This window comes from Penicillium bovifimosum (assembly GCF_028826915.1).
Source record: "Penicillium bovifimosum strain IBT 22155 chromosome Unknown utg000006l_segment0_segment0, whole genome shotgun sequence".
Classification (NCBI taxonomy): Eukaryota; Fungi; Ascomycota; class Eurotiomycetes; order Eurotiales; family Aspergillaceae; genus Penicillium; species Penicillium bovifimosum.
Window position 1 is genome coordinate 954,159 of NW_026622715.1, and position 27,217 is coordinate 981,375.

At 51.7% G+C, this 27,217-nt stretch overlaps 13 protein-coding genes across 13 annotated transcripts; 2 read left to right on the top strand and 11 right to left on the bottom strand.

Moving 5' to 3' along the window:
- Positions 1-1,194: 1,194 nt before the first annotated feature.
- N7515_007996 (WSC domain-containing protein) lies at positions 1,195-1,908 on the bottom strand (the record flags this gene model as incomplete). The annotated part of the gene is made up of 2 exons (XM_056668740.1): positions 1,195-1,532; positions 1,617-1,908. 2 exons carry the CDS (start codon positions 1,906-1,908, stop codon positions 1,195-1,197), a joined length of 630 nt encoding a protein of 209 aa, XP_056518570.1.
- Positions 1,909-2,251: 343 nt separating this feature from the next.
- Positions 2,252-2,491, bottom strand: N7515_007997 (uncharacterized protein; the record flags this gene model as incomplete). Its single annotated transcript, XM_056668741.1, has 1 exon — positions 2,252-2,491. One exon carries the CDS (start codon positions 2,489-2,491, stop codon positions 2,252-2,254), a length of 240 nt encoding a protein of 79 aa, XP_056518571.1.
- A 1,533-nt stretch (positions 2,492-4,024) lies between these two features.
- On the top strand, positions 4,025-6,019 carry cps1 (Gly-Xaa carboxypeptidase; the record flags this gene model as incomplete). The annotated part of the gene is made up of 4 exons (XM_056668742.1): positions 4,025-4,389; positions 4,469-5,805; positions 5,860-5,899; positions 5,941-6,019. 4 exons carry the CDS (start codon positions 4,025-4,027, stop codon positions 6,017-6,019), a joined length of 1,821 nt encoding a protein of 606 aa, XP_056518572.1.
- A 436-nt stretch (positions 6,020-6,455) lies between these two features.
- gta1 (glutaminase GtaA) lies at positions 6,456-8,845 on the bottom strand (the record flags this gene model as incomplete). Its single annotated transcript, XM_056668743.1, has 7 exons — positions 6,456-6,525; positions 6,578-6,713; positions 6,770-6,913; positions 6,965-7,167; positions 7,221-8,244; positions 8,294-8,589; positions 8,652-8,845. The coding sequence occupies 7 exons, from the start codon at positions 8,843-8,845 to the stop codon at positions 6,456-6,458; spliced, it is 2,067 nt and encodes a 688-aa protein (XP_056518573.1).
- A 1,666-nt stretch (positions 8,846-10,511) lies between these two features.
- N7515_008000 (uncharacterized protein) lies at positions 10,512-11,546 on the bottom strand (the record flags this gene model as incomplete). Its single annotated transcript, XM_056668744.1, has 1 exon — positions 10,512-11,546. The coding sequence occupies one exon, from the start codon at positions 11,544-11,546 to the stop codon at positions 10,512-10,514; it is 1,035 nt and encodes a 344-aa protein (XP_056518574.1).
- Positions 11,547-11,835: 289 nt separating this feature from the next.
- Positions 11,836-14,515, bottom strand: anxc4 (annexin ANXC4; the record flags this gene model as incomplete). Its single annotated transcript, XM_056668745.1, has 2 exons — positions 11,836-12,126; positions 12,182-14,515. The coding sequence occupies 2 exons, from the start codon at positions 14,513-14,515 to the stop codon at positions 11,836-11,838; spliced, it is 2,625 nt and encodes an 874-aa protein (XP_056518575.1).
- Positions 14,516-15,234: 719 nt separating this feature from the next.
- On the bottom strand, positions 15,235-16,893 carry aspE (septin; the record flags this gene model as incomplete). Its single annotated transcript, XM_056668746.1, has 2 exons — positions 15,235-16,357; positions 16,430-16,893. The coding sequence occupies 2 exons, from the start codon at positions 16,891-16,893 to the stop codon at positions 15,235-15,237; spliced, it is 1,587 nt and encodes a 528-aa protein (XP_056518576.1).
- Positions 16,894-17,663: 770 nt separating this feature from the next.
- N7515_008003 (uncharacterized protein) lies at positions 17,664-17,972 on the bottom strand (the record flags this gene model as incomplete). The annotated part of the gene is made up of 1 exon (XM_056668747.1): positions 17,664-17,972. One exon carries the CDS (start codon positions 17,970-17,972, stop codon positions 17,664-17,666), a length of 309 nt encoding a protein of 102 aa, XP_056518577.1.
- Positions 17,973-19,215: 1,243 nt separating this feature from the next.
- N7515_008004 (uncharacterized protein) lies at positions 19,216-20,451 on the bottom strand (the record flags this gene model as incomplete). The annotated part of the gene is made up of 5 exons (XM_056668748.1): positions 19,216-19,567; positions 19,624-19,785; positions 19,845-19,901; positions 19,954-20,284; positions 20,340-20,451. 5 exons carry the CDS (start codon positions 20,449-20,451, stop codon positions 19,216-19,218), a joined length of 1,014 nt encoding a protein of 337 aa, XP_056518578.1.
- An 809-nt stretch (positions 20,452-21,260) lies between these two features.
- On the bottom strand, positions 21,261-22,052 carry N7515_008005 (DOPA 4,5-dioxygenase family protein; the record flags this gene model as incomplete). Its single annotated transcript, XM_056668749.1, has 4 exons — positions 21,261-21,553; positions 21,670-21,727; positions 21,798-21,930; positions 21,982-22,052. The coding sequence occupies 4 exons, from the start codon at positions 22,050-22,052 to the stop codon at positions 21,261-21,263; spliced, it is 555 nt and encodes a 184-aa protein (XP_056518579.1).
- A 741-nt stretch (positions 22,053-22,793) lies between these two features.
- Positions 22,794-24,171, bottom strand: N7515_008006 (uncharacterized protein; the record flags this gene model as incomplete). Its single annotated transcript, XM_056668750.1, has 2 exons — positions 22,794-24,003; positions 24,074-24,171. The coding sequence occupies 2 exons, from the start codon at positions 24,169-24,171 to the stop codon at positions 22,794-22,796; spliced, it is 1,308 nt and encodes a 435-aa protein (XP_056518580.1).
- A 353-nt stretch (positions 24,172-24,524) lies between these two features.
- On the top strand, positions 24,525-25,533 carry N7515_008007 (uncharacterized protein; the record flags this gene model as incomplete). Its single annotated transcript, XM_056668751.1, has 3 exons — positions 24,525-24,743; positions 24,811-25,030; positions 25,094-25,533. 3 exons carry the CDS (start codon positions 24,525-24,527, stop codon positions 25,531-25,533), a joined length of 879 nt encoding a protein of 292 aa, XP_056518581.1.
- A 341-nt stretch (positions 25,534-25,874) lies between these two features.
- N7515_008008 (40S ribosomal protein uS4) lies at positions 25,875-26,741 on the bottom strand (the record flags this gene model as incomplete). The annotated part of the gene is made up of 5 exons (XM_056668752.1): positions 25,875-26,286; positions 26,380-26,478; positions 26,556-26,574; positions 26,634-26,671; positions 26,734-26,741. The coding sequence occupies 5 exons, from the start codon at positions 26,739-26,741 to the stop codon at positions 25,875-25,877; spliced, it is 576 nt and encodes a 191-aa protein (XP_056518582.1).
- Positions 26,742-27,217: the final 476 nt, after the last annotated feature.

Here is a 27,217-nt window from a genome sequence, read left to right on the forward strand (position 1 = left end):
GAGAAATGGAAGCAATGGATTAGCCCTCCACTGATCAAAAGCTCAATGCCTCTATGAGAGCTGTTCACGCCATTATTCTAGTTATTAGATAGCATCTTCTTTCAGAACCTATGCCATAAAGCTTATCCAGGATCCCATAAAGACTTTAGAGGTACCTGTCTATCAGGCACCGAGAGGTCTCACATACCTACAGAGAATTACAAAGTCATTGTCAAGACACGAGTTTCACAGTGCATTAACTAACAACAAAGAGCTAAAGGCATAAAGGCATAACACGGTGTACTCCGTCTTCCTATGTACTCAACAGCGAAATACCGCGTGCCAACTAGCGGATCGAGGACGATAACCTCCAATATAAGAGCAGCCGCAGTCCTTGAAACCAGCTCTTCGAATAAACCATCCAAGGCATCAACCAGTAATCTAACTATATCCAAGCATCCAGCCCCGAACAATCCATCAAATCAGCCAACCTCCAGATCTTACGATGGCCAAGGGCAAAGGCAAAAAGGGCAAGTGTAAGGGTAAGGCCAAACAGCCCAAGACCAGCAAGCAGGTCCACGACGATCTCGCAATCGAGCGATGTGTGACCAAACTCGATAGCCACCTCAAGATAAAGCACAAGCATCACTGTCCCCGAAAACGCCCTACTCACGTTCTAACTGCACGCTGTATCCGATTAGGCCATGTCGTTCAATGCCCAATTCACCCAAGTAAGTTCCCGCGACAACTGGACGAGTGCGTGAGCTGTATCGAGGCTGACAAGCGGCGGTTGCAACAAGAGCGAGGTTGCAGGAAGGAACGGGTTTCCTCATGTTCTTAGAGGTATACATAATGTCTACGAATTGTACTAATACATTTTCTATTTTTTTGGAGAGTCATAGGCATAATTGTAGATTCTCGGATAGGATAACGAAGTCCATCCGGTAATGATGTTGAATGCCAGTCTAGATATGTTGTGGGTGTATGAAAGTATCAAAGCGAAGGTAGAGAGTGCCCATGTCCAGAGAGGTAGTAAATGCATCAAGAATCCGACCAGCGAATTCCTTGGACCAGAAACAAGAACAGAATATCATCCCTGCGATTATGACAATGAACCAGCGAGGGGTTTATATCTGTACATGCAATATGAAGCATAGGAGACCAAAACGACAGCGTAGATGCAGTTTCAAGCACAAAGTTGACACGCTAGTAGCTTCACAGAAGCAAGCCCATGCCTGCGATAGCAGCGCCGATCAGCGATGATCCAGCACGCACAGTTCCGGCAGCATTAAAGGTGGGCGAGGGCGATGGTGACGACGAAGTTGAGCCCGATTCGGAGGCAGTGGATTTCGATCCCGTCTCGGCAGACTTGGTGTTGGTAGATGATAACGCAGTCATGATGCCGGTTGGGGCACCAGCGGCCGTCGAAGGTGCGACGATGATTCCGCCAGCTGCGGTTGATGCTGTGGCGGTAACGGTCGTGGAGGCGCCGGAGGCAGGAGCTCCGACGTTTTCAGCAGCCTGGATGACAGTAAAGGCATCCTTGCCACCGCCTATGTAGAACAACGTTTCTCGTCAGTCTTGGGTCACTTGCTACTGGGGTCTTCCTTGTGCTGTTGATACAGTGGGTTACTCACAGCTTGACCCGGGGTAGCCAATGCAGAGTGCATCGCATTTCTCGTCGGCGACCTTGGCGGAATCAGACGGCATCTTGTTGCCGCAGTAGCACATAGTGCCCCGGGTCAGTGCAGCGATCTTGAAATCTTTCTTTGAACATAGGTCCTGGCAATATCCGTGGGATTGGTAGGTGTAGGGGCCCTGGTTTTCGAAAGATTCAACGTCGGAGTAGCAGCCCATGCCAGCAGTGACGCCAAGCGAATAGACCGGTAGGGCGAGGGCAAGCGCCGAGAAGATGGAGTTGAAATGCATGGTGGCTGGTAGATGATGGCTTCGGTCAAGAACGGAGAGTAGATGAGTACAGAAAGGTTGAACGAGAGAATGTTAAGGAAGGAGAATCAGAGAGAGTAAGCAAAAGAGGGGACCTCGGGCAGTTTGAGACAAGGCGACCTGACAGGACATAAAAATTGGGGTCCGTTTAGCTTCTTTAAAGCTCATTTGGTCGGTGTCAGGAACACCCGGCCGGGGCCGGGGCTCCATTTTTTCGAATGTTTTTCAGTGGGGAACTCCCGCAGGACTGGGATCTATGACATCGGAGTCCCATTGATCGATCGAATATGGCAAGTGATCATCTTGAAACACTAACCGACATGCTCTATTGAATTTGCCCTGGGGCCTCATGGCCGTAAATCGCTTGGAAGTTGACGATCGCCCGATCGGCATCCCCAGGTGTGGCGCCTTGCTTCCTATTTAAGAGGCCAATGACGGCGTGGATGGAGCCTTTCGAAACGAGTGGGGACAATCCGAGGAACAGTTCGCGTGTTTCTGCCCTGCCGCTTGTCTTCATTCGGGATAGGGTGGTTTGAGGGTGTCGCATTTGTGAGGAATCCGACATTGCTGGTCATAGGTTGGTCATGGCTGGTTCACCCCTTGTTCCTCCTTTTCTGGCATGATAGATTATTCTACTTAGTCTGTATCGTACACCTGAGGATGAAGACCTTCAGCTCTGGATAGTAAATACTTGTAGCACGTAGACATCGTTTGTTGACATCGAGATTGACTACGAATAAACTCATCTTGAATCCGTGGTTGGGCCGAACCTTCCGAACTGTTGCATGCCTTGTTTGTCAGGCCAAAATGAGATGTTTGCCCGCGAGCCTCCAGCCACCCTGGAACCACTCCACTCTCTATATTGCGTCCCCTTTGCTTTTCGCAAAAGAGAATCACGATTTGATCTGGCAAGCCAACTTAGCCAAGATCGTCTCAACTTGAGTCAGGTACCGAACGCATAAATGGGGAAACAAACTTGACATGATTGGACTGCCCTGATAGTACGGAATAGAATTACGATTTACCAAATCCCCTTAACTTGGGCTGGGATCTTCCTGCCGAGAGCCACTTTATCGGTATGTTCTTTCACTTAACTACATCATAGCCCGCTATACTTTTTGAATAAGACAAGGACCAAATGGCATTGACTGGGTCAGCCTTGTGGAAGGCTCGTATTGGAATATCGCCTGCGCAACACTTTTGAGCACATTAATTCCGTATCTCAGGGGCAGAAATAGCTCAATATCTTGGCTTTTGCTAAAATCAAGACAACAAGATTATCAAGTGCATGGAGGATCGCCCTCGCGATGATGAGACATCATGCTAGCACTCACCAGTTGGCGGAACGGTAGAAACGATGATCATGTATCCAGCCTCGGCGTGCTTGAGCCGCCGACCCGTCAGATCTTTGGGTGAGTTTCAAGCAGACTCAGATCCGCATGTAAAACACTCATGCTAGCGCCTGGGACCTCGAATCGGGCTGGTAGATTCGTAGACGCCTTGTTCCGTCTCACTTGCCCCTGAGTCTGACCAAGACGACTGGTGACTTCTTATTGGGAAGTTGGCAGCACATAACCGCTTCCGAATGTTTGCTCTTGTCTTCGGGTGACTCTCAGGTGTTTCCTCAGGTGATTGGCCTCGACATTGCCAAATTCACTGATGTCTCTTATTTGAGTCTTTCTTTCTTTCAGATTATCTGGAGCTATTCCCAGTTGGGAAAATCGCCGAGAGATAAACAAATTGAGCTTCCATGGCTTCTGGGGCCTGGGCATTGAGGCTTACATTTCTTGGCTCATCCACCTGGTCCCTCTACCTGAACATCTTCAACATGAACAAGATAAAGTTGAACGGCGAGATCAAGATGATCAATACCACGTCGACCCCAATTTCAACTGCAGCTCGGCAAAGCAGGCGCCCGATTTGGCAATTGGCGGCCGAAACCGCTAGCTGTGAGGGGCCAGCCGTGAGGGGAAGATAAGACGATGCTTGTTCTCGCTACTGTTGCAAGTAAAGGCGAATCCCTTCACGTCAACTTTGCTAGGATTTCTCAAATATCGTAATTGAGGAATGAGGAGTCTTGACTTGATTCAATATTATCATGAAGACCCTCTCCCTCCTCAGCTTGGCTGCCGTGCCATCGCTGGCCCTCAATATCCCCACATTGTCACAGCAGCAGCGTCTCTTCCCCGACAGTCCCTCTCAAACCCACTATGACCGTCTATCTCAGCCCTCTGCACGAGAAACCTGTCCCCAGGCCCCTAAAGTTAGCATCCCGAATGATGGCTTCCACTCATCGCAGACCTTCCTCTCCGACGACGCCTTCCGCGCTCGTCAGGCAGAGCGGCTCTCGCGTGCAGTGCAAGTCCCGACCACCGTGGGTGACTACATGACAGATCCATACGATGAAGGATTTGAGCCTTTTGTCAAATTCCAATCGCTTTTGGAGGAGATGTACCCTCTAGTGTAAGAGATAAGCAGATTCAATCATGGCCCACCGGGCAGCGATGCATCAACGAAAACATATACTAAACAAGAATCCTAGCCACAAGCACGCCAAGGTCGAGCACATCAACCGTCTCGGTCTAGTCTTCACCTTCGAGGGAGTCGACACCACACGCAAGCCACTCCTCTTCATGGCCCACCAGGACGTCGTCCCAATCGACGACGCTTCAGACTGGAGCCGTCCCCCATTCGGAGGTGTCTTCGACGGCGAATGGATTTGGGGCCGCGGCTCCAGTGACTGCAAAAACGTCCTAATCGGCCTGATGTCCGTCGCTGAAGATCTGCTCTCGCAAAACTGGAAGCCCCAGCGCACCGTTCTCTTCGCCTTCGGCTACGACGAGGAATCGCACGGCTTCCTCGGCGCGGGCGCGATTTCCGCCGCTCTGGAGGAGAATTACGGCAAGGACTCTTTCGAGTTTATCCTCGACGAGGGTGGCATGGGACTGCAGAGTCTGGGCGACGAGTCCGATCCCAACGGCGAGGTGCTATATGCGCTCCCCGCTGTCGGCGAGAAGGGCAGTCTTGATCTAATTATCGATATTGCCGTACCGGGCGGCCACAGCTCTATCCCGCCCGCGCATACTGGTATCGGTATCATGGCGGAGATCTTGTATACTCTCGAGCGCCAGGAGCTGTTCCCCGCCTGGTTGGATTCTAACCATCCCGCCCACGGGATGCTGCAGTGTCAGGCACGCTATTCCCCCGACCACGTCGAACCCTGGCTGTCCGAGAAACTGGCTGCGAATGACCCTGCCGCGCTCGGTGAGGCCGTCGCTGCCTCCCGTGGGCCGGCTGTCCGCTACACGATGCAGACATCGCAGGCGGCTGACCTCATCCACGGCGGTGTCAAGACAAATGCGCTGCCCGAGAAGATTTCCGCCGTTGTTAACTACCGCGTTGCGCTCCACCAGACGCCCGATCAGCTGCTCGAGCGCGCTATCCGGCTCATTGGCCCTATCGTCGAAGCTCACAATCTTACTCTTCGCGTTGCCTTCCCCAATGTAGCTGAGTCGATGGAAGGAGATGCGACTGGCCGTACACTCACTCTGTCACCGCTTAGTGTCCCGCTCGTCCCGGCTCCTATCTCACCTACGGATCCGCTTGCATCGAAGGTGTGGGCCCACTTTGCTGGTGTGGCTAAGAGTGTATTCGAGTCGCACCCTGATCCGCTTGCTAAGACGGCATCTGGATCTAAGCCTACCGTTGTTGTCAGTGGTGATGTTATGACCGGTAACACGGATACGCGGTTCTACTGGTCTCTGTCGGAGAACATCTACCGCTGGAGTCCGTCGCGGGTTGGGGGATCACTGAATATCCATACTGTGGATGAGCGGGTCCACTTGGATGTCCATATTGAGGGGATGATGCTTTATTACGGTACGTGCTTTCTTTCGGCTGTGGGTTTGGAGAAATCTTGCTAATCTATATCAGATCTGATTCGGTCTTTCGATGCCTGGGATGGCGAGTCCGAGTAAGTATAGGTCGCATGTGAGGCCCCTGACCTGTCTATAGATATCTTGCACATACGCATGCTGCAACGATGGTCAACATATGTGCCTTGGAAATCGATTTAGAGATCTCAATCCCATAAATCTACAGGTTTTATGAATATAGACAAGGCATACAGATTCTTTCTATCGTCTATGTAATCATTGGAAGGCCTTCCAATGGAAGTATCTTTGATTCAAAGATTAATATCATCCCCCGGATAGGTATGTTCCATATAGCATTTACGACTGCCCTAGCAGTGCGGACTCCAGCACAAGTCCACACATGCCCGTTCAAAGGTCTTCATGAATATTCAAGTTCTCTCACAAAACCTAGTCCACAACAGGACTATAAGGGTATAATCAAGAGCAAAAGATAGCCATCTGTAGGTAATCGAAACGAACGAAAGTGCCTTGCACACATTTTTGCCACCCATGACCATATATGTGCTCGAACTTCTAAACGAGAGTCTTTTAATCACACAAAACAGCCAAAAAAGTGAATGCAATGAATCAAGTAAACAAGAAGCGAAAGGTCCGCTAGCGGACGAGAAGCGGAGCGAATGAACCACCCATGACAGGGCGAGCAACGAAGGTGTTTTGAGGGTAGCTATTGCTCATTAGCAAGAAATCATTATGAGTCCATAAACCGACCAACTTACTTTCCGGTAATAGTATCGTACAGATCAGTCAAGGCGCGGTTGGTCGGCGTCTCGTTAATCCATGTCGCGAGATCCTTGAGGAACATCTTTCGGGTATCACCCGAAGCGACTGCTGCAGCGAAGCACTCCCAGTCACCTATAAGCAGTGTTAGTAATATGCCAATACCAAAAATTTGTCGTAGGAGCCTGTACCCTTGGTGTAAGTGTGTCGCGTGTCGAGAGGCACACCATACTTGTTCGCAACAGTTGGGTAGAAGTCGCTCTGCATCTGATAAACAGACTGGGGGACCAAGCCTAGGCCGAGCTGAGCGTCGGCAAAGAGGTTGTAGAGCAGACCTGGCGGAATGGGTAAGCTAATTTATCATCGAAGCAGAGAAGTGAGCTTACCATGGCTAGCGGTATCGCCATACGACAAGGTCGTTCGCGGTGGGTTCGCATACTTGGCAATGGCCAGACCCTGCCACTGGGAGATGTAGCTATGGGCGATATTCGCGTAGTTCTCAGCATCATCGGCGTGACCAGTCTGGTTGGCAATCACGGACATAGCTTGAATGCCGATCATGCCCTTGAGGGCGAGGTTGGTTTGGTTGCTAATCGTCCTGGTTAGCTTACTCGAGCAGGAAAAAAAACGTGGCTTACTCACGCAAGGGAGCCGGCGAAGTCATCGGTGGAAATCTGGTTCGCAGGGTATAGTGAATCGTCGACCAAATAGCTGGTCCACTGCTTGAGCAGGTTATAGTGGTCACGCAGGTACTGCGTGTTACCGGATTTCTGCGCATAAGCCAAGGTCATGATAAGCATGTTTCCACACTCTTCTAGGGGCATTTTCTCGTCTTGGCCGTCAGAGTGGCCTGTTGCGTTGGGGTAGGAAGAGCCGAGATCGTGCATGGAATAGTCGTTGGGATACTTGCCAGCCTCCTGGTTCTCGAAGAGAGGATTGAGGACAAGCTTGAGCAATTCGGGGTTGGTGTAGAGGAAGATCGGGTATGCTGGGAATACAACGTCCACGGTATTCATGTTGCCGTCGGAGGAGATCTCCTTCAGGAACAGGTACATCTTGTCTGGTGTACCACAGAGCTGGGTGGCACCAAATGCCTGTCGAACCGAGAGCGAAGTGATAGTCAGGTAGTCCTGGCCGGCAGTAGCAATTGAATCCTTGGCCACCTGGCTATCGAAAGCGCTTGCGAGATTGTTGGAGTCAGAGTAATCATGGTGGAAGAACGAAAGCGCCGCCAACTCGGTCTTGAAGTAGCTCTTCCACAAGGATGGTACTGGCGCATACGCCGAAGCGCCTTCGTACTGGATGGCCTGATCCTGTGTCAGACCAAGCGAGAAGAGTGTGCTGACGGGTGAGGAGTTGACTGAGCCCAGATCGGAAGAGAAAGCAAAGACGGGCCAGTTATCAGCAATAGCTCTGAACTTGGTGTCGCGGCCATTGGTGAGTTTTCCATCGCTCATAAACTTTCCACGGACATCGACACCGGAGCCAGACTGGGAAGTCATGTGGTCTGAGACATCGGTGGCCCAATACCAGTTGCCCCATTCGGCCTGCTCGTTGTTTTGGGAATAGGCCAGCTGAGTCTGCCGGTGTACCTTGTGGTAAGCCACGCCATCGGTGGTACCATATTCCCATTGAGCAATGGCATTTCGGTCGCCCGAGACCCATTCTATCATTTGTCAGTGACTGTATGTAAGTGACTAGACGAAAACACCAACCTGCAGAGATGTCCGCATAAACCTGCACGTTGTGCTGTTGACCATCAAGGGAAGAAACCTCGACATTGAGATAAGAGAAAACAAGCGACTGGCGCTTCAAGTCGTTGGGTGTAACGGGCGACAGGAAAGTAATCTTCATCTGGACTTTATTATCTACGTGCATGGTGAATATGCTCTTCGTCGAAGTATACTCATACGCGACTTGATCGACGACGTTTTTGGGGCCTGGCTGGCCCATCCAAGTATAACTAGTGCCATCGACACGAATCATACCTGCCCAGCCCGTCACCTGGTTCCTGTGCACAATCGGTTAGCATGCAATGTTATAAATACTCGTCGAGTAGAACAACAGACGTACTGCCAGAAGACAGGCCATTGACCTGCCAAGTATCCGCCATTACCACCATCACTTCCTGCAGTAAGCCACGTGCTAAGGTACGGGGACCTGACAGCGAGGGGTATAGCTGGGGGTCGAGCAGGCGAGAAGGTTGAAGCTGCTCCAATAGAGGTCACAAAGGACGCGACAAGCAGACCGAGACGATACAGCTGCATTATGGCCGGGTTAAGGGGATATAATGCACAAGCTCCGATGCAGGAGCAAGCCCTGTTCTTTTATTATTTGCAGAAAAGATAACTCAGCTCCCGGGAGCTTGACGGGCCAACAATATGACAAGGTGACTGAAGAAAGGGATCGGCATGCTTACAGGTAAGGAATGCCAGCGACATTTTTATACTCGAGCTCAATCTACCGAGAGAGGGGGAAGGAAACAGAGGCCGAGACCCGCATGCCAGAATGCGCTCTCGATGGAGTAAATATCCAAGCGGTTTAGCGTAATGGAAACAGGTAGCAGTAGACCTGCATGTCTCTTTGGAGATTCTAATCACGCTCGCGTGACCTCCGTTAGCGTCCGCATGGAAGAAGAGTCATGTCAAAAGTGATACGGAGTAAGGTTAGGGGTATTCAGGACAGGGGTATCTGATTGGAAAGACGGTGAAATGGCGGAGATGGGGAGTGAGTTAAGACGGCTCGCGTTCAGAGTCATTTCTGCGAAAACCATGCTTTCAGGTCTCATGGCAGTAGTCAAGCAGCGGTCTATGCGGATCGACAAGTTTGGTGGCGGTAGTAGACAGCAGCACCTGAGTAATCTGACCCTGGTTCTGTGCGCGCCTTGCAGGTGACGGACCCCACAGCAACATGGCGTAAATAAAGGTTTGGAGAAAAGAGGTTAAAATGGGACCGAGGCCTGCGCGAGAAAATGCCAAAATGGAACGGTGGAGGGAAGTCATCGCCGATAGGTGCGCGTATCGGGCAGCATCACGATCCAAGGGAGGGGACCAAGTGCCGGCTCTTCGGTGATAGCATCATGCGGACCCGGTAGCTGGTTTCAACTTTCAAGTGGGCTTATGCACCTAATGCATGGCGTATCATCAGGCTTAATCAGGCTTTGATGCTTAGTGCGAATAGTGTCCGACCATTTTGCGGGGAAATGGCGATCAGCATGGCATTCAGATGGAGCTTCCAAGCATCGGATTTCAGGAGCCACGGTGATCTCAAGTATGGCAGATCTCGAGTACCTGCAGAAATGATGGAATGACTGCCCATGAGGTGAGTGGGACAGAGGGTTCCCCTTGCAGAGAAGTTCCTACGTGCCTTCGGCATCGACTACACCGACAGTCCGATCAGAGATAGAAGAAATGGCACTTGGTACGAGTACGTGCATGAGGTTGCATGTACCCCATGTTATTGGAGAAGTCGGATCTGTTCTTCTTAAAGCCTCCTTGCATCTATGCAGATGCTTACTCTGCTTCAGTCTTCTCGCAATGATATAGGATAGCCACATAATTCAGCATACCGAGTGAATATCCTTATTCACACTCTCGGTGTCCGTTCGAAGTATAACTATAATCTTTCATGTTATTTCTATTTCAGTTTTTTCTTTCGGTGAGTTTCGTCAGAGCTTAGGATAAAAATTAGGCTGTATGCGGGAGAATAGGCTCTTTTGCTTCATCCCCACCGGAGTACTCCGTAGTTTGGACGAACTTTCGAGATGTTCTAATGGATGCAACATCAATTATATCCGACATTACTCCGTGACTTTGAGTAGAAAGAGCACGAGACTGTTTCAATTTGTGGGTCGGTCACCTAACCGCCATAGGGGGCACATACCGACTATTAAGATACCATTAGACACGACCTCCTATCCCAAGAGAGTATTGCTCATGCCCTCCCAGCCATCCTCCTAAAGAACCCAGATCTCTGCCTCCTAAAAACAAGCGTAGCCAACGCATTCGCTGCAAAATGCGCCGCAGCAACCACCAGCACCAGAAAAACAAGCGCCAACGGCCCCAGAATCGACAATACCGTAAATCCATACGAAGCCCTCTGAAACGCCTGACTCCCAGCCAACTGCTCCGTCGCAAGGCCCACCTGCATGGCCGTCAACACGAGCGCAAAGTATACCGTCATCGCCGTGATAGGCGCCAGATACGTATGTAAGAGCTCCTGGTAAGTCTGATACTTGGCGCGGTAGCCACGAAAGAGACTGCCAAGGTGGAAAGCATAGATTTTATTCAACCGTGACAGACGCAGTTCACCATATTTATACCGTCTGTTGATCCTGTCCGGGTTCATGACATCGTCATCCAGCAGGTTCTGCACGAGAGCCCGCCACTGCGGCCATGTCAGCTCTGCTGGGAGTAGGTTGTATTCTTGTGCGATGATGAAGTCGCTGGGATACTGGATCAGGGCTATATAGGATGTCAAGAAGCCCAGGGCGGACTTGGACAGATCGCAGCGGGAACAGGTGTCTGGGTCTGTGTTTGAGCTGGAGGGGCTGATATTCGCCGAGTCTGGTGTTGGAGTTTTGTCGCTTTCCAAATTGCTGGAGCAGCTGCAGGTTAGGTTTGCGGCCCAGAACCGTGAGTCGAGGAGGTATTGCGGTAAGGGTTTGATGTGGATGCGTCGCCCGGGCCCCCAGACTAGGTGCATGTCGATTTTCTCGTCGACAATTATCGTGCGCGAGACGGATATTTGGTAGTTTAGGGGTCTGGGCGGCATGGGCCGCCCAGCTAGCCAGAGGTATTCTTGGATGTCATTGAGGCGCTGGACAGAGAGGTCCAGGTGGAGGAATTTGGAGGTGTCGCTTAGCGGGGCGAGCAGTGACAGATCATCGTCGCGGAAAGATGCTGGGAGGAGGGTGGAGATGTCTGATTTATCGGTGGTTGGGGCGAAGGCCTCTGTGTTTATGAACATTATTGGGGTATTTCAGGGGTTGATGAGGATGATGGATTCCCCCTGGTGCCCGGCGAGCTGTATGCACTATCCACGCGCCACAACTGCATGAACTTGCTACGGGAATAAGTCACTTTTACGCCGACTGTGGCGCACTTGAAAACACATGTTAACACATGCTAACAATTATACCCGACTCCTGACTGCCGATGATAGGTAGTAGGGGAGATAAATCAACAGATAAATTGTAGACCATAGATCAGAACACAAAGTACAAATAGCGCGATATTAAACATGCAAGATCTCAACACTAAGCGCTACGCGCCAACTCGATACAAAACTCCCCCCAGTCCTGTCCCCCATTCAGCGACAGAATCTCTTCCGCAATAGCCTCCTCCAGCCGCTCATGGTAGCGCCGACGGTATTCCGTCTTCACAAGATCGAGATGTCTAGGCTCCCAATGCAGACGCACCAGACGGGAAATCAGCAGCTCGGAGCGCTCACGGCCGCTACGGGATTCACGTAGTGCCTGGTGGAGAAGTAGGGCGTCGCGCATAGGACGGTTGATTGCGCCGTTGAGGATATGGGCTAGTGTTTCGCCCTGGGAATTGTTAGCAATCACCGAAAAAGAAAAAAAAGAGACAAGAGAAACATACCACCAAATTCCTCGACTTCGAAATCATAGCCTTCGCAAAATTATGCCCATAAGTCTCCTCATACAAGCGCAACACCTCGCGCAGATGCGTATCACTCCTCAACACAATAATATGAATCATAGCCGTCTCCCCTCCCTCCCTTACAATCGCCCGATGCAAATCTTGCACATCATCCCGAATAAGCCTCTTATCCAGTGGCTCGCGCTCCTCCTGCCGCTGACCCTCAAGCGCAAGCAGGATCGCCACGCGGAACTTATCAGCCCTCAGCTCAGACCGCATACAGCGCTCGAGGCTATTTTCATAGCGGGTGTCACGGAAGGAGTTTTTGATTTCGCGGATTGCGGCATTCGACCGACCCATCAGGGACTCGATGAGGAGTTCGCGGCGCGAGGTGCCGGCTTGGTAATAGCAGTTTGCCCAGTACGCTTCTGATTCCCAGCGGCCGAGGGCGGTTGCGTAGGCGACTTTGCCGAAGGAGGAGGAGCCGAGTTTTAGACGGAGGTGTTTGGCTAGGTTGATACCTTTTCCTTGGAGGCGGACGCGGGCTTTGTATTCTTGCCGTAGGAGGAGGATCTCGTCGCTGGAGAGGCGAGGGAGGATTTTGATAATGGGTTTGCTGTCTATGTTGCGGGCGTGGTTGAGGGCGGATTGCAGTGCTGCGGCGTCGGCGCCGGCATCGTAGAAGGAGACGCGTTTGCGGCCGGTTGTTGGGGAGATGACCACTTTGCCGTCGCCTGGGATGGAGGAGCTCGAGTGGTGGCGGGTGTGGCTGGCTGATGGGCGGGTCAGGCGTTTGTCGTCTTTGCGCTCGCTGCGGTCTTTGTCGCGTTTGTCTTTGCTGCTGCGGTGAGATTCCACTTCGCTAATGGATGAGTGGGAGCGTCGGTGCTTGCTGCGACGGCCTGATTCTGACGTTGAACCTCCACCGTCGAGTGGCTCGAGGTCGGAGATGTCGTCGTCGCGGATGGATGGAATGACAATCGGCGACGGCATGGGTGAGATGGATTGGTATGTTCCGTGATACGGCTCGAGCAGGGGACTAGCCGGGGGATGAGCCGAGTGTCCTGAACTACCTCCAGCAACCGCAAGGTTGCTATTCGACGACACAGAGAGACCGTGAGGACGCGCGCTCGACCGACCTCCACCAGGTGTGATTTCCACAAACTGAGGCTCATTCCGGGGCGGCTGGTCCAGCCGATTCTGCTGCGCTTGCGACGGCGGCTGGAACTGCGATGACGAGTGGGACTGGGACGGCGACGGAGCCTGCGGGTAGTAGAAGTTCTGCAATTGCGGTGGCAGTGGTCTGACATAGTTTTCAGACGCAGGAGCAGCTGATGTTGCTGGCTTCGGCGCAGTCTTCGTCGTATACTTCACGTGGGGATCAATCTGCGCATACTGATACGTGCCGGGGTTCGCGTATCCAGCCGACGACGGGGGATACCCAGCATCACTCGCGGAGTAACCAGCATCGCTCGCAGAAGCAGTGCGGTAATGCCCAGGCATATACCCGCCACTGGTCGCCGCATACGGAACCTGCTGCTGGCTGGGTACGCTGGTGTACTGCAGCGGATGAGCCATCGCTGGGATAGAGCCATCGGCATAAGCTGAAACCGAGGGAAACGCGCCAGGCATAGAAGACAGTTCCGCAGGCTGCGACGAAGGCGGCACGAAACCTGGCCGCTCACACTCAGGCACAGAGGCCCAGTCCGACCCAGCGCCAGGGTATCCCGACTGCGGGCGGGGAGCACTCGATACAACCTGCGCCGGCTGCGCATAGCTATAACGGTTGGGGCGCGCATAGCTGGGGTGACTCCCCGGCTCATCGCCGTACGCCAGCGCATCGTCATCAGAGCCATCCGGGTCATGTTGGTTCACTCGACTGCCTGAGTCCGGCGAAGAAGGCCGCCGCCGATACGGCCGCGAAGGAGCATACTGCGACGGAGCAGTGGCTGAGCCCCGCTCGTCGTCCGAGTGTTCATAACGGTCTTCGCGACGTCGTCTCGAGCTCTTTGTGTCGCGATCACCTCGGCGCCGCGAATCCGATTCCGAGCCAGAGCGGTCCACGTCGTAGCGGGCAGGACTCCTTGGTGCGCGGGAGATCACGCTGCGGGGCTCTTCTGGCTCGGTGGTTTTGCGCTGGCGTCGCTCGCTGATTAGCTTGTATTGGCGCTCAATTTCGGCTTCTTCGTCGGCATTGTAGCTAGATCTTCGGGGTTCGACGGCTGGGGAGCGGGAGCGGTGGGAAGGAGACGGGGCCCGGCTGTCACGCGACCGTGAGCGTTCGCGAGATTTGGATCGGGTGCGTGACCGTGGGTCGTTCACTTGCAATGACATTTTGTCCGGGGATTTGTTTTGAATCTGTTCAACGTCTTTTATTTTCTTTTTCGTCCCACAAAGGAGTTTCGAGAAGTCTTAGGTCACACAAACGAGGGCACTTGGAGTGAGACTTAAGGCAACTGTCAGTCTGCGCAAGGCCACCACTCGAGTGTTCATCTGCTCTGTACAAGACCAGATGAAACCCTCTCCAAGTAGTGAATTGCAAATTGGAGGGGAAAAGAAGGAAAGAAAGCACAGTGCGACGGCGTTTATCGCACCTCGTATTCCATTTTGGCCCCAACTTAAGAGCTAGTCCACCTACTTCGAGCCCCCATGCAGCCAAGAATCAGCGGCTCTTATTGGCTTACAGCACTGGAGATCGTCGACTGCAGCGCTTCAGCCGCAGGCACTGGAGTCATTTGGCCAATGCGCATGTCAGATTGTAAATCCAGCCGAGGGATCAAGTGGTGCATGTTTACTGTCTACGGAGTACGCCGTAATTGTACAGGAAGGCCGAGGTAAACTAAGATCAAATACCGTGCATAATGAATAAATGGAAAGCACTGGTACAGGCGAACTTCGAACCATTTTAGTAGAAGGAGAATGACACTCGAGACAGAAGGTATGAGATAAAAAGAAGCCTTGCGAGGTGCCGGGCCGCGAAGAATTGGGGTATGTGCTGGAACAGAAAGCTATGCGAACAGGTTACAGAATGAACAAGGCAGAAAGAGAGAGCCCTATCGTGTGCGACGGCCATCACGGGGTCCCATACGGCCATTGTTTTGCTTCTGGATTTGGGGGGACTGTCCGTTGCGGTTGAGGCGGTTGGTTCTCCAGCGCTCATACCAGATAACGCGGCTAGCCTCTCGCAACTCGGTGCGCCAGTCGGAGAAAACGGAGTCCTTCAGGCGTACAAAATCGCAATGTTCAGCATCATAGGGGTCTGCAAAGCCCCAAGGGAATCGACGTCCGACAGGCTTGTCTCCAGCGGCCAACGAATGAGGGTCGGGAGACAGGATAGAGAACGGAACGTGCTGGTTGGTGGCCTGCGAGGCGGTGGAATGGCGAGTGCCCTCGCTCAGTTGTGACGGCGAGCGGCGAACTTTGTCGTCGGTTGCGGTCTCCTTCGCTTCGCTGCCTTCTGCAGCTTCAGACTCGGGTTTGGTCTCGGGCTCTACGGTTTCCTCTTCGTCGGCACTTTCCGACGAGCTGTATTCCTCCTGGTCCTCCAATGTCAAGATCTCAAGGGGGTCGATATTGGCCTGCTTCAAGCTGTTCCAAACCGCCTTGCGAAGATAGCTCATGTGTGCCGAGGTAATCGTGTCCGCTTTGCTGATAACCGGCACAACGGTGGTCTTGCCCAACACGGTGCGCAAGACCTGCAGATCGAGGTTCTGGTCGAGAATTCCAACGACGGGCGCATCGGTCGGCTTGGAAGTGCCGTTGGCAGCACGCTCTGCCATGGCGATGTTCTCATCAAGACGCACAGGGTCCAGAAGCAAGAAAGTGCAGTGGATGTGGGTATCACGGGCGCCGGGAGAGCGAACGACCTTCATCTCCTCGGCCAAGGTCTCCTCAAATTTGCTCTCCAAAAAGCCTGTCACGCCACGTAGCTGAAGGTCTGCGATATCCCGCTCGAGACCGACAGAGTCCCACAGAGTAAGGCCGACACGTTCTCCGTCAAACTCTGTCTCCAGATATTGTGCCGTGAATCCCTCCCAGGTAGTGGTTTGGCGTTCAAGTTCCTCGATCTCCTCGGGAGTGCGCGACGGGTGCTTATGCGCGGGCATGGTGAGGGCACTCCGCAGGAAGTTGAGGAACGAGGTTTTGCCTGAGTTGCGGGCACCGATGACAAGCACACTATACACGTTCCATTGTTAGGCTTTGGTCTCGTTGGGTTCTTGATATATCTCTTTCATCTGCGCGGCTTACTTGTAAGATGTGGGATCCTTGCGACGGCGAACACGGCGGGGGCTGTTGACAGTGCTGACGGCGCTGCTGGCATAGCTGTAGCGGCCGCGATGGGTCATGCTCTCCGTGCGGGCATATGGATCGATTGCGCTGGGGGATGATCCAGCCATAGTAGGCGATGCAGCGAATCCAGACTGTGGGCGGGGTGGAGTGGGATCGGCAATCTTGTCACGTTCCTCGCCTCCAAAGGTTTCCAGTTGGGGGGTGGGGGAAAGATCAGGCAAGCGGGGAGGGACTTTTGGAGCGTAAGATTCGCGCTGACGGCGCATCTCCTCCTCCATAGCTTTGGACATCTTTTTGCGATTACCAGAGAATTTGTGCTCGCCCAGGGGTTCGGTGGATTTAGAACGACGGAGGAAGCCGAGGGAGGTGCGACGGTTGACATCTGTCTCAGGCGCCAGGCGCGCAGCTGAGGGAGTTGCCATTATCTGTTTCTTTCCTGATTAGGTTAATATCTTATTACGACGTCACTTTTCACTTTCTCTTCTTTTTCTTTTTCTTCAACTCTTCTGATCCCTCACTGTTCTGGAGTATTCAACTTTGTCGACCAAAAGATTTTGAATTGACATTGTACGATCCTCCAGAACCCCTCACGGGCAGACGTCAGGGGTTATGGAAACGGCCACTCACCAATGAAATGATAGTAAAGATCGGAGTGAAATCACGGCGCTAACAAGTACAGCTCAACAGAAATGCAATAGAGCAATTCCAAACTGCCGAGGGGTCACGGTCTGAGACTGGATAAGCAATGTTGAATGTGGATTCAAGCCAACTGCTAGGAATATCCCGCGCTTTCGATTTCTTCCGATTGACGAAGGTATCTGCAACAGCAGCAAAAGAGAGAATAAGCGAGAGTGAAATTCAAACAATGTCCCCAGCCAGTGGGTGTGTGAAAGGGTCCTGGGATACAGGGGATGGAATTGAAATTGGGCCTTGAACAAAGTTCAACAAGAGTTCAATGTTCCCTTTTTTTTTGGTGATTTTCGTTGGTTCTTTTCTAGTTTCAAAATAGGCCTGCTCACAGCGTCCAGCAACAGCGGCGCTTGGAGAGAGTTGGAAAGGAGTGTGGTGGAAAGAGAAGGGAAGAATTTAATTTCGCTACATACACAGGGAGGGGGAAGACTAAAGGACCTAAGGGACTCGGGGTTAGGCAATTGGCGATCAATACTATCACACTCTGAAAACATCCTCCGATTCAGGGGTAAAATCCCAGCTTTGGTCCAGAGCCCCGGCTGTGCTCCACTTGGAGCTTGGTTGGATGGCGTGCGTCGTTCGTCTTTAATGGAGCTAACAGACGGGAGAAAATGGGGGCGATGTCACGCTTGATATCCGAGTCAGCATAGGAAGAAGCAACATCTCCCATGCTATCCTTGACGGCCTCCACCTCTATACTCCATACGCATGGTTCATCCACGTTGTTCTCATCTCGTGGTCTCCTGACGGCACCCGGCACGTGCGCCACGCCAGGGGCCGTTGAGGTCTCCACTTGCCTGTCCGATATCATTTTAGGCCGTAGATGGAACATCTGAAATTCGAGTTGAGTGCATTGTCAGAAGCCGAGGCGGAGAGCAACTGGTTCGTAATATACTACCGAAGAAGCAAAAGAACAGAACAGAGAGCAACGAGAAGCGAAATGATCGAGAACTATCAGGTGGTTTGTTTGCTTGTTTGTTTTGTTTGCACACGGTAAAGAATATAGCCCCACCTATGCTGTCGGGACTTTTTATGTCAATGAGATGAACTGATCTGGCGAAAGAAAAGACAACCAAGGACTGCTCCAGGCACATTATTAAATCAACCCAGGAGTAACCTTCCTTTGACAGCTGAAACGAGACCCCCAAAAGCATGGACATTGTTCATCCCACGGGGCAATGCCATTGGCTCCACCAATATGGGCTCGTGTAGCCGCAAGTTGCAACCCAAACACTCCCAAAGTGTCCCAAACTACTTAACGGCGCCGTTTAATATGACCATATCGTAGAAGAAAGACGACCTGGGCATTTCCTTGGCCAACTAGACTTTAGACTGGATCCTGAAACACGTTAATTTAAGATCTCAGCTTTGTAACAACCTTACAAATCGACATATCACGTTTTGGCCCTTTGGGTGTTTTGGCGGAGACGCGACGTGGGGCAAACTCAACCACGGAACCGCGACCGCGCTTCCTGAGATGCGACGGATGAACGATCGGAGTAATGTCTCCAAGGTTCTCCATTAGGTATGCTGTTACAGAACATCGTACGTTCAAAACAGATGGACTGCCGGTCCTGTTCTCGACAGTGCCGATCTCGTATTTTCTGCGTTTCGCACGTGCCAGGAACGAAGTGGATCGAGAGCGTGGTGGATTACCCTCGCGTGCAGCAACTTACTTTCGCTAAGGACCAGGGAAGAACGGCAGCACGGCTCCATCCGGAGGAAAGAAGAACCGGAAAAAAAAGACCCGGGGGCCGGGGCACTTCAAGAGCTCGCGAACATGTTCACGCAAAGGTACAGTTAAGGTACGTTCTTGATTCCCCGGTGTGACAGCCTGACAGGGGATTTTCCGAGCAAGCTTGGACCGGGTCTTTTTACTGGCATCGCCCGAACCTTTGATAGCGTACACTCCCGATCTAAACTGTATTCAGGCTCACGTCACTCGCTATGCCAGAGCTATCTATCTACTATATAATTATCATTGCGATATACCCCCACTACCTTCCAGAATTCCCAGAATTTACTATCCCGTAGGTAGCAGACCAAGCTGTACTTCACGAGGGCACCTCTTTGCCGAAGGTCCTCACAGGAAGCACAATGCACGGCTTTGATGGACACACTGTATCGCGATCCAGATGCTTAAATTTAGGACCATTGGGACCAGCAACGTTCTTCGCCTCGCCAAAGATTTCGGGTTCATTAGGTGGCTGATCGTCTCCCCATTTCCCATTGAGGTTCAACCATCCCACCGGATCATTGGAGTTCGCAGCCTGGAAGACACCTGTCGTGGTATTGTATGTATAGATGTACGCGTTTAGCACGGGATCCCACAGTACGCCGCGATCTGTATAGTCCATCAGGAACCCGGCAGGGAGGTTGAGTCCTGGTATGGTGTGGTCGTGCGTTCTGTGAGTTTGTTAGTTATTAGTATACAATCAACAGATGAGAATTATCTGATTCACCCTTCGATCGCATAGTTCGCATGTGTCCCTCTTGCCGAATAGGCATATGGTCTCTTCCCCTTCTTCTCAGCGGCATTGTATGTAAATGCCTGACCCCTCGCGTGCTGGCTGTACCATATTGCGTCTGGTTTGCCGCTGGCGAAGCGAATCATGTTATGTTCCCTGTGTTTTTTTGCGCCCTTAGCTTCAGTAATATCAGGTAAGATGTACATTGAGTTTACCAGTCTCCAATGTGGTCACCAAACTCCAAGCCGAGGACTTTGCCACCCTTGTTGAATCTAGGATAGAGTCAGTAACGATGCAGACTGGGAGTAACTACCAGGAGCTCACGCGTAGAAGTAGAAATAAAAAGCATCAACAGTCGTATCGTCGCGATGTACAACAATAATAGCACTCGCGGTACCATTGACCGTTCGTCCCTCTGGATCTGGTCCGATACCTCGGAACCAGGCTGGCTCGGGACTAGCTTCGATGCCTTCTAGAGAGGTTAGGTAGACGCTCTCATTACCCAGATTGTTCAGCGCATCCAGGTTATTGAGAGTCAGTGGCGAGGGTACCCCCGAGATGCTTGTCCAGTTGACCATAGGTCTGGTGTGATCGAGCTGTTGCTGGATGTCGCTCGGCATGTAGGTGTCCTCGCTATGGAGCCATACTAAAGGAGCTGGACACTTGCATTTAGTGGGATGGTTATTATATACTATCCCGCTAAAGCTTACCATATTCCAGGACATATTGTGGGACATCGGTTGAAACGGTGTCGCCAAGTGAGGCCCAGACTGGCTGGGTCGTGGATAGAGTTACCAGTGCCACGGATATGAAACAGCGCATCTTGTGTGACAAACCTCTCAAGCACTGAAGAGGAACATGTATTCTTTAAGTACCAGTGGCATCACCAAGAGGTCGTCTAAGGTTCAATAGTTGCTTGGGTGCTTAGTCTAGGAACTTATCAGCATGACTTCGTCACAAGGACGAAACTAGCAATGAACGAAGACAAATACATGCACTCAATAGATATAGAGTAGCAGTGCGCTCTCCAGACTTGTGTCATTCACTCGACACTATCCTGGATTCCTGGAAGTAAAACATCTCCTCGACGAGGATCATGCCAGTCTGACTCCAAGGTCTGGTCACGGCGACTGGACTCGTGTCTGTGAAGTATAGCTAAGACAGAGGGTGCATATAGCTCAGCTTGAATTGTAATTCCTAATCCTCTGCGATATGATGTGATTGTTGAGGATGACCTGTTTACGTTCTTTATCCTCCGGGGAAATGATATGCAACCCCGGAGAATGCGGAACATTGCGGACCTTATTTGGACACATGAGCAGGCTGGCAGGGTAGTAGTAGAAGAAGCCATGATTTGGTGCTTTTTGGTCATGAAGATGGGACAATGCATATGGCACACTTGGGGCTGAAGATCATTGCCCTGGATCTCTTTGGGCTGATGGGGTCACCTGCCCACGGAGCCCTCGCCCACGTTTCCCGGTCACAGGGTCTTTTAGTCTACAGAATGCATAACTTTCTCAAGTAAGGAAGGTCAAAAGTGTGTATATTGACTTGAAGCTGACTGTAAGAAACTCTACATCATCGAGGTATAAAAGAAACATTATGAACATTGGAACCTCGGAAGGTTTCCTCTACTTCGCCCTTGCAGCCTCTTCTTCCCGTCTCTTCTGCTTCAGCAACTTAAAAATTCTCAAATCCAACGGAATCCGATCACCAAGCCAAGTCGCACGTTGAGTATGATTGCGCTCCTCCTCCGTCTCAACCGTATTGGGGTGAATGAGAACACTAAGCGGACCCCGATTGATAACCAACCAGGGAACGAAAGCTCCAAACTGCGCCGGTGTAAACAAGTTCACCTCAAACATAGCCACCGGGTGAGGACCGATTGGGCGGTCGAAGAAGCTGTAGATTCGTAGTTCGGGGACTGTACGGGGCGTAGGTAAGCATCAAGGATATCAAGCTAAAACGGGGTGATCCCGCACCCCGCAGTTGATGATCACGCCACACAATCGCTGAACTACGGAAGGTAACGCTACTTACATTCTCGTCTGATACGTTCCCAGAGTGCTCTGGCAAATGCGGCTTGGTCGGGGTTATTCTTGTACTTGTCAGCTCGTTGCGATCTTGAGTTTGTGGTCACGGATGCATGAGTGGTGCGCGTCACATACTTGGAAATGATAGATGTGGATGTCGAAGCCCCCGTCCCGGCCTTTAGATAGGGGATCAGGGAACTCCTCGTAGGCTTTACTCAGAATGCCATGTTGAGGGTTCTTCAGCGATTTTCCGTCTTCGGCTTTCTCGCTGCAGCGAAGTGTTAGTGTTTTGACTTCGATGTGGTTGCGTAGCGCTTACTCGGACAGTGGCTCGAGGTTTTCGTATCCTTCCAGTGGAGACGGGTATGAAAAGGCAAATTGATCAGTCATCTTGGAATTTGTAGTATGAATAATTGAAGGAATGAAGAGGGAGCAGTGGTGGGTCAAGAAGTCAAGATATAGGTGGAGAGGTAGATTCCGGTTGATCAGCACGGCGCTGTGTTATCAATCAGCAAAGATCTCGGGTGAGTAACGCAATGCTTTGTCTATCAGCGTTAGCCAATCGCCCGACTGAAATGTCGTCAGTTAACGTGCTGAATCGTCAGGTTTGACATCTGCGACGGACAGATTTCCGCACTGTGACAAAGCAGCAAAGCTGCGGAACCCGCCCGACTTTCCCGTCGACGCCTTTGGGTCAAGCTCATTGTTGTTATGATCTTGGACACCTTGACGATAGGTTGATAACTATGAAGATTAGCTTACCGCCAGATGGAAAGACTTCTATTTTGTTGCCCGATTGTCCGGACATCCATCCCGATTCAAATACCTATTCCATTGGTGCTAGGTCTCCCGTACCTACTGAGGTAGGTGCAAATATATAGCGACTCAAACCAGTTGCACCAATGGATGAATGTTGTGGAGACCAAGGTATCATGGAACGATTTTTCGGATTCCAAGGTTGTAGGTAGTATTGACCAAGCTTGGATCATCGATCCATGATATACGTAGTAAATAATAGAGTCCATGCAATAGGACAGAATGAATAAACCAAAAAAAGCATACACCTTTGATATCACCATAACAGCAGACCCGAACGCCAATCACCATAACGCTCAAACACAACATAAAGTACTACCAGGTAGCTCTAACATCAATATGGCCTTCGTCATTCACGAACTTGCCACGATCCCATTCCCGCCCTTCACCTTTCTTCGCCCACTGTACATCCTCCGGTTTGCCTTCACCATCGAGACCCGCGAAAGCCGGTTCCGCCTTCCACTTGTCAATGGCTGCCTCGTCGATACCAGCTGCACGTAGTCTCTCCGCGCCTTTCTGTCTCCAGCGCTCACGATCGCGAAGCGCCTCCATAGCCATGTCCCAGTCATCGTCTTTGGTCATGAGCCCCGCAACAGGACGACGGGAGGATGGCTGGCCCGTTGAATGTAAATCGTCCTCATCTAAATGCAGGTCGGTATTCGGATCGTAGCCGGGTGCAAAGTGAGCATCAATGTTGCTTGAATTGGGTTTGTAGGCGCCACGCCCACGCGAGCGAACGGGTGCTTTGTTCTCTCGGAGAGGAAGTGGCCCGATGAGCTCTTCCAGAGGATCAGACTCGCTATCCGTCCCATTTTTATATGTAGATGTGGTAGGAGGTGGCGAAAGGCGGTTATGCCGCGTGCTGGTATCGAGACGAGAACGGTGAGAACCATGTGACGACGTCGACGCATCTTCAACCTTCGATCGCCGAGTTCTGGACGAATCCCGTGAGTAGGAACGCGAACGGGTGGAATGTGCGGGCCCACGGTGTCGTCTTCGATGGTGGTGACGATCGTTACTTCGGTCCCTGCGCGGAGAGCGACTGGCAGACCTTGAATATGACCGGTCATGTCGGCGTCTGGTGTGGTGCTTATCTCGATCTCGGCGATCCCGTCTGGATGAATCGTGGTCCCGGTGTGAGCGTCGATATTCATCGCGATCCCGGTCCTTCTCAGCAGTTCCAGCGTAGTCTTCATCTCTGTGTCGATGTCTCCGCGGCCGTTCCCGTTCTGTCGAGGGGGAACGACTTCGGTGCCTTTTTCGATGTGAGCGAGTATGGCTTTCTCGTTCTTCTCTGTGGCAATGCTCCCTTGATCCTCGCATACCACTTCGATTACCAGATCGTGTTGATGCACGATCCGTTGAAGATGGAGCCGAAGCACCTGATGTCGGATATTTCAGCTGGCGCATGCGCTCCCGTGCTTCTTTTTCTTCCTTGAGCTTGAGAGAGGCATTGTGACTATCGGTCACTTTGATGAGGTTCCGTAGGAAGCGCGTATTCGGTTTAGGGGCATTGCTTGCCGGCCTGCAGGTGTATGTCAGTCTTGTGCGCATGCAGACGCTAAATTGTGAAAGCAATGTGAGAGCAAACAAACTTTGAAGGCATAAAAGCACTCAGTCCTTGAGCCGAGTATTTCATGGAACTCTCCTTTGCCTCCTTGGCAAGGAGCTGCGCAACGTATTCATCGTCCATGATGCAATGGAGCCGTAGATCACGGGGCTCCGAGGGGACGAATCAGTGCACCAAAAACGAGTCGGTAGAGTAACACCGTAGCAAGTATATACTAGGCCATATCAGAAGGGAACAAAGGCGAGATACCCGACTTCAAAGAAGAAGGTAAGAATTCAAGACCTAAGAGAGGCGAAGAGTCGAAGACCACTCGCGCCTTCCAAAAGTTGGCCTCACCGCCTTTGATATCGGTTATCGCGATAATTGTTTACTTTGATGCACCTCGAAGGTTAAGGACTCGGCTCACCAAGCTCTCTAGCAGTCCAGACTGGCTTCTGTTGTTTCACAAGCCGCGTTTTCACCATACAGTATTTGATATGGCGACCTCGTCAGCAGAAGCCCTTGCAGCACTCAAGCAGCTGGAGGAGAAGGGCGATTTAAAGAAGCGTCTTGCGATTATTCGCATCAGCGAGCCAATTTCCGCGGAGGTGGGGGGATCTTACCCCTCTCCTTCAAAAAGAAGCTCTGATGTGTCTGTCTCGAACTTCGATGATCCAACCCCAGCCTCATTGGAGGCTGATCTCTCACATTACAAGGTTTGCGCGACGTACCCAAACACGCCATTGTGTGCCTTTGTGTGCAATTACTGATGTCTTTGCATAGGAACTATTCTCGAAGCTGCGATTCTCCTACCTCGAGCAAGTGACAAAGGAAAAGTTCCTGCGCTCCATTGTTGGCGACCCGCCGGTCATTGTCGGACACAATGAGAACACAGAACTGGAGACACAACTAGCAGACGTCAAAGCCGAACTTAAGGCACGAAAAGAAGATGCACGGATCATGATAGAGGAGATGGAGCAAATGGGGCGCGATTTGGCAAGCCGTGAGTGGTCGGTGACCGTACAAGATGAGCCTATTGACTGAAACGTCTCCCGTGCCATGATAGGTTATAAGAATGTTGAGCTACAGACAACGCAGCTCTCAACACTACCTGCATCGATTGAGAATCTTGAGTCCACAATCGCCACTCTCCGAGCTAAGCAGGTCGTCAATATGGATCCTTCCGATCCTAACAACGCTTCCTCGTCGCAGAACCTTCCTCTCCCTGCGACCTTGGCACTGTTAGCAGATCGTGAGGCAGAACTGGCGTCTTTGAATCGCCAGCTTGCTGCTTTGAAGAACACATTGCCTCGGAAGACTCGAGAGGCGGAGGCAATGGAGAGAGAGTGCGGTGTGCTGGAGCGACGGAAGTCAGATGCGATCATGCAAGCGCGTGAAGCACAACGCAAGAAGCAGCAAGGAGAGAGTGATGGACTAGAGGAGATGGGACGTTGGTATAGAGGAGCGGAAGAGACCCTAAAGGAACTGGTGGGTACGGAGTCTTAAGTTAAGAGGCCAAGCCCAGACATCGATACGACGACATGAAGGATTGAGCTTTTCTTAAGTGGGGAGCGGGGAACGGCGTTAGGATCTACTGCACATCGTACATATATGGAGAGTCATGGATATCATTACTAGTATTATTACATTTCCAAATCACAGTAGCAGACTCGGGTGGATAGATTCGGGTTCCAAATTGAAGCCGTTTGGCTGTTTTTGATTCATTTGTATTGCATGATCGAAGAACATGAGACGCTATGATGCAGTCATTTTGAACCTCCATGGATTGAAGGCGCCCCAAGCGAAACCCGTCCGTACTCCATTTTTGAGGGAATATAGGGAATAATTTACTCCTCATCCTCCTCCTCCTCAGCGTCCTCACCACCGGCAGCGGCGGCGGCCTTCTTGCGGCGAACACGACCGGGGCGGCCACCACCGAAGGGCGAGGTGAGAGAGAAGTCGATGTGCTTCTGGGAGTCGAGGCGGACCATGAACGAGGGAACGTTGACGATCTGCTTGCCGACACGGATGTGACGCTGCTTAATCAGGACACGGGCGTGGTGGATGGACTTGGCGAGGCCAAGCTTGTACACGCAGGTCTGGAGACGGCGCTCGAGGAAATCCTCGACCTTGAGGGCCAGGACGTAATCGAGCTTCATGCGGGCCTCATCGAGCACACCGATGCGGACAAGACGGCGAATGAGGGCATTGCCTTCGAAGAGACGCTTGGGGTCCTTCTCGTCGAGAGTGAGGAGCTCACTATTGGGAGAGAAGAATTAGCGCTATGTCTCTCTGATATGCTTGAACCCAAGTTTTCTCAGGCAAAAGCGTGGAAGTCTTTTATTCACATACCGAGCAGCACGACGGATCTTGGACAGGGTGAGCTGGACACGCCACACCTCGCGCTTGTTGCGCAGACCGTACTCGCCGACAACCTTGAGTTCAGAGTCACTAGAAAACTTAGGTTAGAGATATGAACACGACATGACCAGAAGCACGCTTCTGATCAGTGGCCGGAGAGTACTAACAGGCGGGCCGACTCGAAGGCTGTGATGAAGTTAGCGCTTGAATCTTCAGAAGACGGATTTTGATCGAAATTGACTTACGGCGACGGGGGACCTTGTAGGTCTTGGAGGAAACGCGACTGCACAGGAATCAATTAGAACAATGCGATGCATTTCATAGTCGATATATCGGTATACTCACGGAGCCATTGCTGCGGTTAGATGGGCGGTGGTTGTCGAGGAGGTCGAAGGGTCAAGGAGAATTGAGATTTTGAGTGTGTGTGATGCGAGCCCTACCTAGTCCCGATTAGGAAAGAAGATTATGTCAGCTGATTACGTTATGAGCCAATCGGCGGGCTCCCGCGGGCCCAGGAGCGGACCCGCTCTCGATGTACTCCGTACTCGTTTCCTCGTCAAATATCACAACTTCAACTCTATGGAATCTGCTGGGTTGTGTGGATTTCCGAGCTGCTCGGTATGTATATGGCAGCTGCCTACATGTACTTCGGTCATCAAGTACGGCGTAAAGCGCGCAAGGTCTTTTCAAGCACAAGTATCCTGAATACCTGATACTCCCTTTGACGGCTTATTGCCCTGTTGTTGTGTACTGTATTCTATTGCTGCCAGAGACCATTGGTTACGTGGTAAAAATCTGGTACTCAAGAATGTACCTGAGCTTGAAAACT